The 18,424-nt window shown below is 36.7% G+C and overlaps 1 protein-coding gene across 1 annotated transcript; it reads right to left on the minus strand.

The window, feature by feature from the left end:
• Positions 1 to 1,487: 1,487 nt before the first annotated feature.
• Positions 1,488 to 10,470, minus strand: LOC138336059 (Kruppel-like factor 1). Its single transcript, XM_069285341.1, has 2 exons — positions 8,616 to 10,470; positions 1,488 to 3,336 (listed from the first exon to the last, which is right to left on the minus strand). Exons 1-2 carry the CDS (start codon positions 9,599 to 9,601, stop codon positions 3,324 to 3,326), a joined length of 999 nt encoding a protein of 332 aa, XP_069141442.1. The 5' UTR covers positions 9,602 to 10,470; the 3' UTR covers positions 1,488 to 3,323.
• Positions 10,471 to 18,424: the final 7,954 nt, after the last annotated feature.

Here is an 18,424-nt window from a genome sequence, read left to right on the forward strand (position 1 = left end):
TTTATGATATAAGTGCTACATTTGTATCTTTTGAACATTGGTTAAAATTTTAATTCAGTATTATTTAATTTGATTTCCACAAACTTTCTTAACTTTATTTTCTTCTTGTGACACGATATTTTAAAGCTATATTTTGTACATGTATCTATTCACGTCTGTTTCAGTTAATTACTCTATATATAACATATGGTTAATTGTAATTTATTCATTGTGTTTTTATAGCTCATCTACCCTTTGAAGTTAATTATCCAAACTGGTCTTACTAGTACTATGACACTTACGACTCAGACAATAGATAAGCTAATTATCTCACCTGTCCGAGTACCGACCAGCCTTAATAGAGTCATATACATGCCAGGTGTCACCCATTGTATCAATTGTACTTTTAATTCCATGTCTCATATTTTGTCATCAGTTAGGATCTAGAGCTCGATCTCTACGGGTCGATTTTCGGACACTCCGGAAATCACCTTCCGACTCATAGAAAAGTGATTTAATAAATTCGTATTTGAACAACTAATCAACGTCTTTGGATTTTATACCAGGACAAGGAAAATATTACAACTACCGGAAATTCCGTTGTGATAAAGGTATCAGGTATCGGGTCAACCTCACAAGTTGGTATATAGACCTCGATATAATTAAGGTATCGGGTCAACCTCAAAAGTTGGTATATAAACCTCGTTATAATTAAGGTATCGGGTCAACATCACATGTTGGTATATATACCTCGTTATAATTAAGGTATCGGGTCAACATCACAAGTTGGTATATAGACCTCGTTATAATTAAGGTATCGGGTCAACCTTACAAGTTGGTATATAGACCTCGATATAATTAAGGTATCGGGTCAACATCACAAGTTGGTATATAGACCTCGTTATAATTAAGGTATCGGGTCAACATCACAAGTTGGCATATAGACCTCGTTATAATTAAGGTATCGGGTCAACCTTACAAGTTGGTATATAAACCTCGATATAATTAAGGTATCGGGTCAACCTTACAAGTTGGTATATATACCTCGATATAATTAAGGTATCGGGTCAACCTCACAAGTTGGTATATAAACCTCGTTATAATTAAAGTATCGGGTCAACCTCACAAGTTGGTATATAGACCTCGTTATAATTAAGGTATCGGGTCAACATCACAAGTTGGTATATAAACCTCGATATAATTAAGGTATCGGGTCAACCTTACAAGTTGGTATGTAGACCTCGATATAATTAAGGTATCGGGTCAACCTCACAAGATGGTATATAGACCTCGTTATAATTAAGGTATCGGGTCAACCTCACAAGTTGGTATATAAACCTCGTTATAATTAAGGTATTGGGTCAACCTCACAAGTTGGTATATAGACCTCGATATAATTAAGGTATCGGGTCAACCTCACCAGTTCCTATATAGACGTCGTTATCATTAAGGTATCGGGTCAACCTCACCAGTTGAAAAAAGACTTCAATAAAAATAAAAAACAAAGATTGTTTAACAAAATCTTATATTTCAACAATAATTGACGGATTGTACGTAAAGTGGATGGTTAAAGCGCCGTCAAGTAAACAGTTAATATATTCTATAGTAACTTCCTCAATGTTGTAGAACATACATATATGTACATAAAAAATAAGTATTTATTCTGGCGCCAGTAAAAATCTTATCCTATAAAGTATTGGGGAATGAGACATGTAGTCCCTAACAAAAAGCTTACTACAAAATGTTGGTGATTTTGTATGGCGGTAACATAAAAGCCCGACATGTATATCACTGACTGGGATATGTAGAGAGACGTTGAAATGGAATGTAATGTTTAAATGGAATGTAACGTTATAATAATCCTTCTCTCGCTAATGATACATTGTCACTAAGTAGTTTCAGAAAACCGCAGGTGAAATAACTACAGGTGTGTCAATGAGTATATACCTGGAGATAATTTAGCTATATAAGGGATGGTATCCTGGACTTGTTCCTACACGTAACGGAATATTACAGTTATCGCGAGTATAGTTGTCCCGTGCATCTCCTGTTGTATCTGATCTTTATCACCAGGTAGATAACACCATTCTCTCTATCTCACAATATTGCAATCAGTGAGGAAGACTTTGGTATACAGCCCCGGCCGGACACCGAGTGGTACACTGGTTAGTACCTTTGATCGAGTATATTTGATTATCAGATTGACTATCTGTACGGTATTATAGAGATGGATATTAGTCTCACATTTGTCCTACTCCAAATTAACATCCAGTATAATGCAATTGCCCGAATGCCCTAGTGAACGCATGGTCGATACTTTAAAAGTAAATACAACTATATTTTGACAATGGAATCAAACTGACACCCTCATCTAATACGCATAACACTTTTGTTCACATAAGCTCTGAGCCTAATATCACATACGTATCACTAGCATTTTGGCTAAGGAATTGCCGTAGTTTCACTAGGTCCCATAATACATTATCATACATGTCACAAGCTGCCCTCTACATAGGTACGATGGCTTACACACGAGGAATTCCAGCCCTCGGGCGATTTTCATGGCACATGTAGCACACATATTTGTTTTTTTTTTATCTCAGTGTATTGTATACGTCACTGTACTGGAGATGCGATTGTGATAAATCAGAAACATAAAGTTCTTGCAGTTAGAGGCTATAGAAACCGTCAAACTCAATAAAATGTTTTGAATACGATCGTTTAACAATAAGTTCCAATTTGGCGCGTTTGCTGGACCAATGTTACGAGTACAAGTTCGAATTTGATTAGATTCTTTGTCCAAAAACTCAAATATGGTTGTGAAAAAACTAGAACGGGTTCTCGGGTTCTCAATATATCACTTGTATTGGAGATCGTTATTCTGCAAGGGGTTAGGGCCCTATGAGCACGCCTTTTTCTCTTCGTTAGGGATTTATGAGGGGTAAACAATCCTTCAAGCTCTCCTATGACCTTACATCGCCAGTCACTACTCCTTTACTATCGATTCGCCCACATTGATCACGCCATGCGAACGACTAGAGCCGTCTCTATCTGTTATTCTCCCGTCTACAACAAGCGCTTTCTCCTTTTAAACGTACTACAACCAGCATCTTAACGTCACACGTTCCTCTTCAATAACACAAACAATGGCACGATAGATCAGATTTAACGGTGCACCGATTTACCGGCGTCTGCGTCGTTCGATGGCGAGGTGACCTTTTCGTTGCGAGATGACGGTTGGCCCAGCCGGAGTACCCCAGTGGCTGGATCGCCTTTGGTATGCTGTTTGGTGTTTCTGTATCATAGTCGATCGATGGCCCGTACACGCCGAGCAGTGTGGCCTTCTACGACGCTTGCCTGCAAAATACCAACACCGAAAATCCTATTTAGTTAAATACCTCCACATGCATCAGAGTATTGAATACATTCAATGTCAACGGCAAAGTAGAAGACAAACAAAATCCTATTATAAACTGAACGGAATCATACATGCGCTTGTCGTTTATACGACAAAAACGATATGCAATCCTCCTTTATATATTACATTTGGAATCTTCTGTAAAAACCAACATTGTATTTATTATGTTTTGGAAATATAAATTCCAAGGTTCAACTTTTGATGAAAATGGTTTGCAATAACACTGACAGTGTTGCGAACCAACTGTTTACATCAGGGACATGTTGGCACGACGTATTATTGTACCTCATTCTATTAATCCACTCAATTGATAAATTTGATTGGTTGGTCAAACCATGACCAAGGGAAATGTCATTTGTTTGGGCGAACAAATCCGCACACACCACTGAATCAGATGTAATAAATGTACCACGTTTACACAGCCCTTGGTAGACTCATCAAGTGCATGTATGCTGTGATTAGACGTTCATGACGACATCAATGAAACTGCACTTTGGCCGCAATAACGTTGATTGTGTTTAAGTTTAGGAGACCACAATAAGTAGCGGATGTAGGCGCTCTAGAACAACTGACGGTAATTCAGCTTAAACACGGGTATAATAACAACACGTCCTAACTAAAATTAGACACCGAAACACACTTACATGTCCCGGTGTACACTGGAGTATTTAAAATAATCAGGATCAATTCAGTATATTTCCAAAATTATATCATGTATGATGTAAACACCTAACACACTGCATGGTGTCAATTTGTGTATCATGTATGGTGTAAACACCTAACTTACTGCATGGTGTCAATTTGTGTATCATGTATGGTGTAAACACCTAACTCACTGCATGGTGTCAATTTGTGTATCATGTATGATATAAACACCTAACACACTGCATGGTGTCAATTTGTGTATCATGTATGATGTAAACATTCGACATACTGCATGGTGTCAATTTGTGTATCATGTATGATGTAAACATTCAACACACTGCATGGTGTCAATTTGTGTATCATGTATGGTGTAAACACCTAACACACTGCATGGTGTCAATTTGTGTATCATGTATGATGTAAACATTCGACATACTGCATGGTGTCAATTTGTGTATCATGCATGATGTAAACATTCGACACACTGTATGGTGTCAATTTGTGTATCATGTATGGTGTAAACACCTAACACACTGCATGGTGTCAATTTGTGTATCATGTATGGTGTAAACATTCGACATACTGCATGGTGTCAATTTGTGTATCATGTATGGTGTAAACACCTAACACACTGCATGGTGTCAATTTGTGTATCATGTATGATGTAAACATTCGACATACTGCATGGTGTCAATTTGTGTAACATGCATGATGTAAACATTCGACACACTGCTTGGTGTCAATTTGTGTATCATGTATGATGTAAACATTCGACATACTGCATGGTGTCAATTTGTGCATCATGTATGATGTAAACATTCGACACACTGCTTGGTGTCAATTTGTGTATCATGTATGATGTAAACATTCGACATACTGCATGGTGTCAATTTGTGCATCATGTATGATATAATCATTCGACACACTGCATGGTGTCAATTTGTGTATCATGTATGATGTAAACATTCGACATACTGCATGGTGTCAATTTGTGCATCATGTATGATATAATCATTCGACACACTGCATGGTGTCAATTTGTGTATCATGTATGGTGTAAACACCTAACACAATGCATGGTGTCAATTTGTGTATCATGTATGATGTAAACATTCGACATACTGCATGGTGTCAATTTGTGCATCATGTATGATATAATCATTCGACACACTGCATGGTGTCAATTTGTGTATCATGTATGGTGTAAACATTCGACATACTACATGGTGTCAATTTGTGTATAATGTATGGTGTCAATTTGTGTATCACGTATGATGTAAACATCTAACACACTGCATGGTGTCAATTTGTGTATCATGTATGGTGTAAACACCTAACACACTGCATGGTGTCAATTTGTGTATCATGTATGATGTAAACATTCAACACACTGCATGGTGTCAATTTGTGTATCATGTATGATGTAATCATTCGACACACTGCATGGTGTCAATTTTTGTATCATGTATGGTGTAAACATTCGACATACTGCATGGTGTCAATTTGTGTATCATGTGTGATGTAAACATCTAACACACTGCATGGTGTCAATTGGTGTATCATGTATGGTGTAAACATCTAACACACTGTATGATGTCAATTTGTGTATCATGTATGATGTTAACATTCGACACTTGTATGGTGTAAACATCTAACACACTGCATGGTGTCAATTTGTGTATCACGTATGATGTAAACATTCAACACACTGCATGGTGTCAATTTGTGTATCATGTGTATTTATCATTTTAGCAATGAAAATTTTTTATCTGTTATAAATGATTGGACTGTCATATTGCTCAGAGAACGGATTGTTACGAGGGTTATGTTTGTATTCCTAGCTGATATATCGATACTGTAGGGTTATGTTTGTATTCCTAGCTGATATATCGATACTGTAGGGTTATGTTTGTATTCCTAGCTGATATATCGATACTGTATGGTTATGTTTGTATTCCTAGCTGATATATCGATACTGTAGGGTTATGTTTGTATTCCTACCTGATTTATCGATACTGTAGGGTTATGTTTGTATTCCTAGCTGATATATCGATACTGTAGGGTTATGTTTGTATATCTACCTGATATATCGATATTGTAGGGTTGTGTTTGTATTCCTAGCTGATATATCGATACTGTAGGGTTATGTTTGTATTCCTAGCTGATATATCGATACTGTAGGGTTATGTTTGTATTCCTACCTGATATATCGATACTGTAGGGTAATGTTTGTATTCCTACCTGATATATCGATACTGTAGGGTTATGTTTGTATTCCTAGCTGATATATCGATACTGTAGGGTTATGTTTGTATATCTACCTGATATATCGATATTGTAAGGTTATGTTTGTATTCCTAGCTGATATATCGATACTGTAGGGTTATGTTTGTATTCCTACCTGATATATCGATACTGTAGGGTTGTGTTTGTATTCCTAGCTGATATATCGATACTGTAGGGTTATGTTTGTATTCACAGCTGATATATCGATACTGTAGGGTTATGTTTGTATTCCTAGCTGATATATCGATACTGTAGGGTTGTGTTTGTATTCCTAGCTGATATATCGATACTGTAGGGTTATGTTTGTATTCCTACCTGATATATCGATACTGTAGGGTTATGTTTGTATTCCTACCTGATATATCGATACTGTAGGGTTGTGTTTGTATTCCTAGCTGATATATCGATACTGTAGGGTTATGTTTGTATTCCTACCTGATATATCGATACTGTAGGGTTGTGTTTGTATTCCTAGCTGATATATCGATACTGTAGGGTTGTGTTTGTATTCCTAGCTGATATATCGATACTGTAGGGTTATGTTTGTATTCCTACCTGATATATCGATACTGTAGGGTTATGTTTGTATTCCTACCTGATATATCGATACTGTAGGGTTATGTTTGTATTCCTACCTGATATATCGATACTGTAGGGTTATGTTTGTATTCCTAGCTGATATATCGATACTGTAGGGTTATGTTTGTATTCCTACCTGATATATCGATACTGTAGGGTTGTGTTTGTATTCCTAGCTGATATATCGATACTGTAGGGTTGTGTTTGTATATCTACCTGATATATCGATATTGTAAGGTTATGTTTGTATTCCTAGCTGATATATCGATACTGTAGGGTTATGTTTGTATTCCTACCTGATATATCGATACTGTAGGGTTATGTTTGTATTCCTACCTGATATATCGATACTGTAGGGTTATGTTTGTATATCTACCTGATATATCGATACTGTAGGGTTATGTTTGTATTCCTAGCTGATATATCGATACTGTAGGGTTGTGTTTGTATTCCTAGCTGATATATCGATACTGTAGGGTTATGTTTGTATATCTACCTGATATATCGATATTGTAGGGTTATGTTTGTATTCCTAGCTGATATATCGATACTGTAGGGTTGTGTTTGTATTCCTAGCTGATATATCGATACTGTAGGGTTATGTTTGTATTCCTACCTGATATATCGATACTGTAAGGTTATGTTTGTATATCTACCTGATATATCGATACTGTAGGGTTATGTTTGTATTCCTACCTGATATATCGATACTGTAGGGTTATGTTTGTATTCCTACCTGATATATCGATACTCTAGGGTTATGTTTGTATTCCTACCTGATATATCGATACTGTAGGGTTATGTTTGTATTCCTACCTGATATATCGATACTGTAGGGTTATGTTTGTATTCCTACCTGATATATCGATACTGTAGGGTTATGTTTGTATTCCTACCTGATATATCGATACTGTAGGGTTGTGCTTGTATTCCTAGCTGATATATCGATACTGTAGGGTTATGTTTGTATATCTACCTGATATATCGATACTGTAGGCTTATGTTTGTATTCCTACCTGATATATCGATACTGTATGGTTATGTTTGTATTCCTACCTGATATATCGATACTGTAGGGTTATGTTTGTATTCCTACCTGATATATCGATACTGTAGGGTTGTGTTTGTATTCCTAGCTGATATATCGATACTGTAGGGTTGTGTTTGTATTCCTAGCTGATATATCGATACTGTAGTGTTATGTTTGTATTCCTAGCTGATTTATCGATACTGTAGGGTTATGTTTGTATTCCTACCTGATATATCGATACTGTAGGGTTATGTTTGTATTCCTAGCTGATTTATCGTTACTGTAGGGTTATGTTTGTATTCCTAGCTGATTTATCGATACTGTTTGCTAAACAATATTTATCGCGATGACTTCACACGTGCAGGAACATCTTTCCAACTGTCTAACTTGCTAGTATGAACTGTTCTAAACGTGTTTCAATGCAAAAGTCAACAAGATGTTTAAGATTTAAATGTGTCATTTTGGAACTAATAAACAAATATGTAAACGTCTAAGTGGGACGCCTTGTAGCTTTGAATTTGAGTTTATTGGGGAATATCAATATATAATACTTGACAGTACACTTGAGGGTGTAACCAATGTCTTTCATGTTAACAGGGGATGGTGTACATTAACGTTATACATGGATTACATATTAAAATCAGGCCTAAGCAACACATTTGACTGTTATATGCCTACCTTTTACGGTGAACCTTTAGGTGTTTAGACAAGTGATCGGACCGGGAGAAGCGTTTGTCACACAGCTTACACTGGTAAGGTTTGATTCCAGAATGTGAACGTTTGTGTCTTGCCAATTCGTCCGACCTTGAGAACCTCCAGCCACATCCTGACCACGTACACTCGAAAGGCTTCTCACCTGTGTGTCTCCGTAGATGAGCTTTCAGGTGAGAACTTTTACTATAGACTTTATTACAACCGGCGTACGTACAGTGATAAATCTTTTCCTCTATCTTGTCTTTGTTTATGCCTAATGCTTTGGACGAATGTGCCTTGATTGATCGTATTTTGGCGGGATCTAATAGGCTAGTTTGTGTTAATAAAGCACCTGAATTAGAAAATGAATATCCGGGTTTCGTGAGGTAATTCCTACTGCACCTGTTTACTGCTTGTGTTTTTCTTGGAAAGTCAATGGATAATTCTTGGCCTTGTGTCGTTGGAACTGCTTTAGCTGCATAAGAGTGCATTAAATTTTGCAGTCCTACTCCAAGCACCACAAATTCCTTGTCAGAATTATCATTACACGTATTCGGAAAACTAGCGAACACATCATCACACGAACTGTCTTCTGATGTATCGGAACCAGCACTATCAATAAACAGAGGCGAACTGGCGCTTACAAATGAATCACAGTGAACAAACGGTATTTTGGCACTAGCTTTGATGTTGATGGTATTGGCAGGAGAGGTAGGAACCGAGGCTATATCGAAATCGGCTATTTCAGGAGTCAAATGCTCAGTTTTATCCATAGAATCCGCTAATCCTTGAGAAAATAGATATTCAAGGTACATTTCATCATCCATGGACTCCAGACTCCAAACGCTCGAGGGACTACTGCTTCTCTGGTCTCCATGACTACCGTCCGTTTCCTCACCTGCCGAATTCAACCGCTGTAACGTGTATTGCTCGCGCTCTAGGCTGGACCATAATGGAAGGAAATCTTCCATGGTTTTGATTCCAAGAAAGCGAACTAGTTTGATGTTTGTTGTGTCGTCTGCTATGCTTTGTTGAGTTCCTGCTGCAGCTTATGTATAGTTGATACACGGCGTTAGACACAGCTAGTCAGAGCATTCACTCTCTCCATCCACGTTAGGCAGCCATCTATATACATTATAGTATGTAGATATACAAACGTGAATGAATTAGTCGTACGAAGGCTGTCACTTAGTACGGCCACGTACTGGTCGGCATTTGTCTCTCATTGGACGACCGCTAATTACAGCATCACATGAGCCCCTCGAACATACAGTATCTACCCCCAGTCACTTGACTGATCTCATTTGCATACAGAGTCCCGAGGGCTGGTAAGAGCATGCAGACAGACAGCGGAGAGACAACTCGTCCTGTCATGTCGTCTTACCTGTCTTTCCGTCCCATTTCCTCACTACACCTGACTGCTGCAGTAGATTGTCACGTGCTAATTGTAGTACAGAGTTGTCATTAGAAGGGTAATCCCACACTGCACCACGACATATTCACATATACTATGATAACACACTATCTTAGCATTGTCATCTATAACACTCGTCCAATGGTAGTGTGTGACAGATCGCATAATAAATACATTTTGTATTCTTTTTACACTAAATTATCTAAATAAAATCCCACTGATGACAGTACAGGCGAGGATGTCGGACTCACGTCGTCAGGTGACCGTTTTACCTGGTTTTACCTGTGCATGTTAGTTTACCTGTGTTAACCTCCCTCTAGTAGGAATGTGTGTAAAATGTCTATGTTGACAAGTTTGAAATGTTTTTCGGACGTCTACATCATTACTATTACTATATGTGTACATAGAATATTTAACATGGTGGAAAGCACTTGAGTGAGCAGTGAGACGGAACCGCTCCCTCTACCGCCGACCCTAACACATAGTACTGAGATATGTTTACCGACAACTTGACAGATGATATTTGCAAAGATACTCATTTATAAACGACCTTCAAATTTACAATTCGTTATATGATATTTCGATGTCTCCCTCGCGTGTCCGCCTCACCTATGAACTACATGATACGGTGTGCAGCATTAGCAGTCCAAAGTTAGCTTATTATAAATTTTCATTTGTTTGACTAAAATCGTTCTCGTTTTGATGACGTCGCCAATGTGCGCGGACGCGGTCACGTGGTGCTCGCGAAGCGCTCTCTCTCTTTCCAACCCCTGAACTGTTCAGACCTGTTTCACTACTGTGAGTAAACTTGTCAAAGATAACATGCATTGTTTATTATTATTGTAGATGATATGTACTAAAGATAAATATGTAACGTTGTGAATAATATTTCACAATAAAGACATGACGCATGTAAATTGCACATGGAGATTATTTAATAACATATGTAGAAAAATATTGCAAGCTTTGACGATATATCATAACTAATATATAAAAAAACTAAAACCAAGCAGAAAAATATAAATAAATAAATAGATAAATAAAGTAAGCAAGTAAGATATTGTATTTTAACATACATTATACATATTTTGAAATACCAGCAGTCATATTGTTATCATTAACACACCAAAGATCGGAGGCATATTTCACAATGACATTACAAAATGACCAACAGTGTAAGTATTGAACTACAGAGTAGCTTACATCTGTGGAAATGAGAGACAAGTCAAGAGCATTCGACTACTTGAATTGACTATGAGACAAAGGGGTACGGATAGCAAGCCAACATGACATTTATTCAAGAAGCAATGTCGATCCTTAATTTAAATACATATAAGATATATTTAATTTGATAAAAGATATCTCATATATAGGTTATCTTAGAATAAATAAATGTAGTATGTCCTTGTGGTGGAACAAAATATAAGAAAAGGAGTATTGAAACAAAAACAAATATTTAAAAAAATCTAATTTGTTTTAATATTTGTTTTTGATATGATATCTTATATAGCATTAACTTATATTTATTATATAGGATATGGAATAAATTTATCAGGTGGAAGTAACATACCTCATGATCACTGTTTCCTCAAACCTGGAAAAGAAAGACCTGATATAAACACTGTTTCTGTTAATTGGACAATACTCTAACGCTTTTTTGAATGACAGGAAACTTCATAATCAAACATCATCAGAAATAAGGTCATTATTGACACATGTAAATACGGTTATAAAAGCCGATCATAAAAAGGACATGACGTGTCATGTAGCTTTGAGTGTCTTTGGTTGATCCGTGGTATAGTTATTACGATCAACATGTAGTAATGCTGGATCTCAGATCCTACGTCATCTGTACAGTGAAGGGATTCACTAATAAAACAATAGAAATATTACAGTATAAAGTATAGCAAAAATAAAACTGGTTGTTAAAACAAACATCTCCGAAATACTAGGGATGAACATACTAATTTTACAATAGTCTGTGTTACGTCTACTCTGCTCTATATCTAATTGTACATATTTTCCAAGTACATGCCATTTCCAAAGCACAATACCGATATTTTACCAATTTTGATATTTTGCAATAAACAAGAATTCGTATTCGTTAGATTTGTTTTGGACATAGATTTATAAAGTTGATAAATTACAAACTCAAAAAAAACTGCATTACTATCAATCTAGTGGTCGTGCAGAGCATTAAAACTATCTTTGTTTCTTCAATAGTAGGATGTTTCCTACATGTACTCTAACATTGATGAGCCTTCAAAGCGTAGCTGTTAGATTGGTACGAAGTGACTGTCAAGTAGTCCAAATGTTATTGTACTTATATGATCTAATATCAAAAGGTCAAGTTATACAAAGACAAACGATCTTTATCTCTATCAAACAATGCTTCATACATGATATTTTTATTGTTTTATTTTTTCACATGCTGTCCAGCCTATTCAAACATTTTGTCAATGTGAGAGCCTTGTACTACAAGGTGTACAGATCTAGACCTCTGATAGAGACTGCCAATTGTAGCGACTTTAATCTGTTCAGATATATCCAATCAGGGCAATAATGATAAGCGCAGTAAATGTAAGAACTATACAGATAGGACGGCTGACCTACTCACCATTTGTATGCTTGAATATTATTTTTATAATACAGTTTCTTAAAATGAATAGTCGGGCAAAGAAAACCAGTCTAAATGCGTTCATTGGCCTTCCAAATGTTCTCACATATTAATACGACGGCCAAGTTCTGCTTACGTTTCCCAGTTCTGACCATTAAAGTAAAGGAAAGTTGAAAGCATTGAAAGCGAGGCTGCGTGGAAATGTAACCCCGGACATAGTCAGCCGGGAGGACGTTTTAGGATTCCTGTACTTCAAATTAATTTCTTCGTACGCAGACAGATTTTGTCGAGAGATTTTATTTTTCTATTTCATAAGAAATTATACTGGATACATTCCCACCATTTTCACCGACTTTAGCCATCCTTGCCCGACTTTTCACTTTAAAATAATCATTTTATAAGCTGGCAGAAAAAAACCAGGTTAACATCTTTAAAACAGTTTAAAGCATGAATATCTATTTACCTTAAGCTTGATGCAGTGCAGCAATCGAGCAATAGAGATTTGCAATATAATCATAACAAAATGTTAAATAGTGTGTTTGTGAATTGATCGGTATCTATTGACAAACCAATCCATACTCAGTGCCTTATAACACACTAAACTTGTGTAATCCTATAAACGTTCGTAATTAATTGTGAATTATAGACACGATTACAATACAGACAAGACAATAAACATATCTAACATTGTTTATATCTCAATATTTACATTTTCTTCTGTAGTCCCACTATGTAACCTTACCAAGTGCAGTTTGTAGTCATTTAAGCATTGGTTGTCATACAATGTATTATTGACACCCATTGGTGTGTAACATACATTTGGTGTTCTAGAATAGCCAATGGTGCGCGTTACGCGCACCATGAGCGTACCACGATATACATGTATATGCTAGAACACCCAATGTATGTTACACACAAATGCATGTAAAATATATGACAACCAATGCCTATATTTACATTTACATGTGTATATAGTCATTCTCGTTTTAAAAAGAAAAAGGGTAACAAATAAAGTATGAAAATAAAACTTATACGTTTGTATAGTGAAAAATATCGTTTGATTGTACAGCCAAATATTTGGCGGGAAAGACTTGAGTTCTTGTAACTTCCTGTATGCTGCCACGGACAACTCAACTGACTAAACAATAACAGAAGATGAAATAGTCCCATCGATAAAATGGGATACACATGACCAACAATAAGTCCAACATTTCAATCCATTTTAAATATTTTCATAAGAATATATTTCCATATTGATCAATTTTCAGAAAATGATATATTCTTCAGCGAATTATCATACTGACGTAAAACCCAGTCATTTCTTTACCTTTTGAACTCTGATTGTTGTATTCGTACGCCAGAGCCTAACTGCCTATATAAATATTGGAAAATATCATACATTGGGCTTAGTAGCAACATAAAGGTACTGTGCAGTGGTAATGTAAATATATAGGCTATATGAACTCCAATCGCTTTTTATGACGTCATTATCATCGTGACGTCACAATTGCCAGCGATCACGGAAAACGGCTGTTCAAATGACTGTTCAATCCATGATGATAACGAATGATTAATTCATTATAGATGCAATTTAAACAAATATAAATATAAGCATTGAACGTCTTCCAGTTGGCATCCATAGCCAATATGAATGCCAATTGGACAGAGGCAAATTCCTGTTGGAAATGAATGCTATGAATACCAACTGAAAGAAGTTCAATGCTTAATGATCATCTCATGTACTAAAAACCTAAATCATAGAAAAAGGTCATAAGCAAGAGTTTTACAAGAAACACAATAAAAATCAAAGGGGAACTGCGTTGACGAAAAAATATCTAAAAGTCTCTTATGAAATTGTATAATCAAAAGAGGAAATAAATATTAGTAGACAGTGGACTGTTTATTGTTGCTCACCGGTATACAGGTAGACATACTAATTAACGTGGCCTCATCTTACTAGATCTGGCACTGATCAATAATTCATACTTCTATCTGAAAGTGTCAAATGTGAGACCTAGTGGTTCGATGTATGCTTGTGTATTATGTCGTAGTAATAAAGTTATTGTATTATATAATACACATGTACATGGACATGGACACACACCTTCAATTAGCAATAGGGATACTGACAGTAAGCGGTACACGTATACGGATACGTATTTGACTGGGATCGATCATTATATATGTAATGTTTACCATCAATTATATAAAATCCTTTACTTCCCACATCTTATGAGATTGATTTTCGACACAGTGTTACAAATAGTGTTACAAATATATAAAGATGTCCGTATAACTGTAGAGATAAAGGCCTGTTGAGCGATCGAAAATCACGAGTTAAAACATTTGATACTTTTATTCACGCTTGTACTTTTATTCACCCATATACAAATGCGACGTTTTTGACCCGAGTTGCTATCTTGTAGTTGAATTAATTTCGAAGTATAGAAAGTTAAGGATTTTATAGAATTTATGGTAAAAATTGCATATAATGATCGATCCCAGTCAAATACGTCTCCGTAAACCGCTTATTGTAAGTATCCATAATAAAGATGTTTATCGCTACTGGTAACAGCATCAGTGGGAAACATTCACATATGTCTTTACATGTGTTAATACAATATTTAAAAAAATCCAATTCATTATAAATTTCATTTACAGTAAAACACATCTGCCTAGCGCGGGGTGATGATATCTTTCAGAGAATCTTTTCTATCCAAAATAAACATATCAGATACACGGCATCATGACTTAAAGCAATACTTCGTAGAGTACAATAATACACAGGAGATAAACTAGTGGACTACTCTTTTTCAAGTCCCACACGCGGTTTAACGTCAAGAAAAGGGATGGGAATTATGGAGATAATAATATGTTTATACATTTACAACTACTCCAAGTTTAAAGTTTATCGTACATAACGTACTTTACACAATACGCTGTATCAAACACAACTATCACCTGAGACATGAGCTAGCAACAAACACGGACTTTCTAGGAAATGTCCTGTTTTTCTGTGCTAATTCAACACGATTTTATTCGCCATTTCAATCTTAAAAGACGAGACGATTCAAGCGGCTACACACGACTAAAGCTCATCTATCTTGGAAGTAAATATAAAACATTTCACGAAAATGATGGAAAGGTGTCGACCAAACGAAATATATTAGTCAGCCGAGAAGGGAACGTACAAAACAAAAGTAGACTATAATATGTATAATACACTTACTTCATTTCATTTTCTCCTTTTCCAGGCTGTTTATTGTGCTAAATTAATCAAAATGGGAATTGAACAAGAGCTTTACAAACTGTCGCCCTGAATATAACTAAATGTTGGTTAAATATGAACAGATTAAGTACAGTAATGAAGATTGATAGACTATTTCACCCCCTGTAGTTCAGACAGGAGAATCTCAACCCGAGGGGTAAGATTCTCAAATTACCAAACACGACGGTGGTAAGAATCTTATCCCGAGGGTTGAGATATCCTGTCTTACCCTGAAGAGGGTGAATGTTTACCCTGTGCAACTTTTTTATGTCTCTAACAATGATGTGTCAGCAATGCAAGAATAACGTGACCCGAATGAAATGTTGTCTTTGTCGCCGTCGTTGTCATGTCACTGCATTTGTTACCACGACGTCATGATACTGTTGCCACGATGCCATACTACTATTATCATTTCAAAAAGAAAATAGATAAAAAAGTAAAGCATAAAAATAAAACTTATACGTATGTATGAGAAAAATATCAGTCGATGGAACAGCCTAAGATTTGGCCGGAAACATTTGTGAATTCTCACACTGACTCAAACCCAGTGTTTGCATGACCTCTAAAACTCTGATTATGGTATTAGTACGCCAGAACTTAACTGCCAATATTAATATTGGAAAATAACATACATTAGGCTTAGTAGCAACATACATGTACTGTGAAATGGCAATATAAATATATACAATTATTGAGAATGCACGAAGATCTCTTATAGCATGTATTTACCCTAAGCAACTTCGCTAGCCAAGGGTATTCAGTACGATACCCTTGGCGGGTCTCACGTCAAAACTGACGTTTCTGCTTTCGAATTCTGATTGGATGCGGTAATGTTCAGTCAACCGTCACAAATCATATATAGTTTATTTTTATTTTTATATATTTTTAGCTCACCTGGTCCGAAGGACCAAGGTGAGCATATGCCATACCGTGGCGTCCGTCGTCCGTCCGTCTGTCCGTCAATAATAGACTTCTTCTCCAGAACCGCTGGTCGGATTTCAACAAAATTTGACTGGTAGCATCCTTATGGGCTACTAACTGAAAATTGTACAAATGATGGGGCTGACCCCCCAGGGGCCTGAGGGGCGGGGCCAAAAGGGGTCAATTTGGCTATTTCCATTTAAACGACTTCTTCTCTGAAACCAAGCATGGGATAGCACCCAAAATGCAATGGTAGCATCCTTATAGGGTGGGGATTCAAAATTGTACAAATGATGGGGCTGACACCCTGGGAGCCTGAGGGGCGGGGTCAAAAGGGGTCAATTTGGCTTTTTCCATTTAAATGACTTCTTCTCTGAAACTAAGCATGGGATAGCACCCAAAATGCAATGGTAGCATCCTTATAAGGTGGGGATTCAAAATTGTACAAATGATGGGGCTGACACCCTGGGCGCCTGAGGGTCAAAAGGGGTCAATTTGGCTATTTCCGTATAAACGACTTCTTCTCTGAAACTAAGCATGGAATAGCATCCATAATGCAATGGTAGCATCTCGATAGGGTGGGGATTCAAAATTGTACAAATGATGGGGCTGACCCCCGGGGGGCCTGAGGGGCGAGGTCAAAAGGGGTCAATTTGGCTATTTCCATATAAATGACTTCTTCTCTGCAACTAAGCATGGGATATATATATATATAGCACCCATAATGCAATGGTAGCATCCTTATAGGATGAGGATTAAAAAATTGTGCAAATGATAGGGCTGACCCCCTGGGGGCCGGAGGGGCGGGGTCAAAAGGAATTAATTTGGCTATTTCCATTTAAACGACTTCTTCTCTGCAACTAAGCATGGGAGAACACTCATAATGCAATGGTTGCATCCTTATAGGGTGGGGATTCAAAATGGTACAAATGATGGGACTTATCCTCCTGGGGCTGAGGGGCGGTTTCGAAAGGGAGCAATTTTTGCTGTTATCATGTAAACGACTTCTTCTCTGCAACTCAGCATGGAAGAGCACTCATAATGCAATAGTAGCATCCTTATAGGTTGGGGATTTAAAATTGTACAAAGTATAGGGCTGACTCCCTGGGGCCTTGACGAGGGGCTAAAAAGGTCAATTATATTTTGATATAAATTACTTCCTCTCTGAACCTTTGTATTGGATAGCATATTGGTATGGTATCTATAGCATCATTATATGGTTGTGTTTCAAAATTAAACAAATTTTGGAGTCAATTCTACTAATTTTTCTAATTGTAAGAGTCTTTGTGATAATAACAAAAAAACAAAAACAAAACCAGGTGAGCGATACAGGCCCTCTGGGCCTCTTGTTTTACTTCATTGACGTTGTGTAATAAAACAAAGGTTACATCAGGTTAATATTGGACTGCCGAAATAACCGAGACGCTAGTCTCTGTTATTTAAGCATTAAACTATTTCCCTATGGCATCTATAGTCTATATAGATGCCAGAGCTTTGCAGACAATCACCTCATAATGCGCTAGCGCGCATTATGGGATGATTGTCTGCAAAGCTGTGTCATCTACATAGACCAT

The sequence above is a fragment of the Argopecten irradians genome, chromosome 12 (assembly GCF_041381155.1).
Source record: "Argopecten irradians isolate NY chromosome 12, Ai_NY, whole genome shotgun sequence".
In the NCBI taxonomy this organism is placed as follows: domain Eukaryota; kingdom Metazoa; phylum Mollusca; class Bivalvia; order Pectinida; family Pectinidae; genus Argopecten; species Argopecten irradians.

Coding starts and splice junctions, on each gene's coding strand:
- LOC138336059 (XM_069285341.1), bottom strand. CDS start 9,601: ATGGAAGATTTCCTTCCATTATGGTCCAGCCTAGAGCGCGAGCAATAC.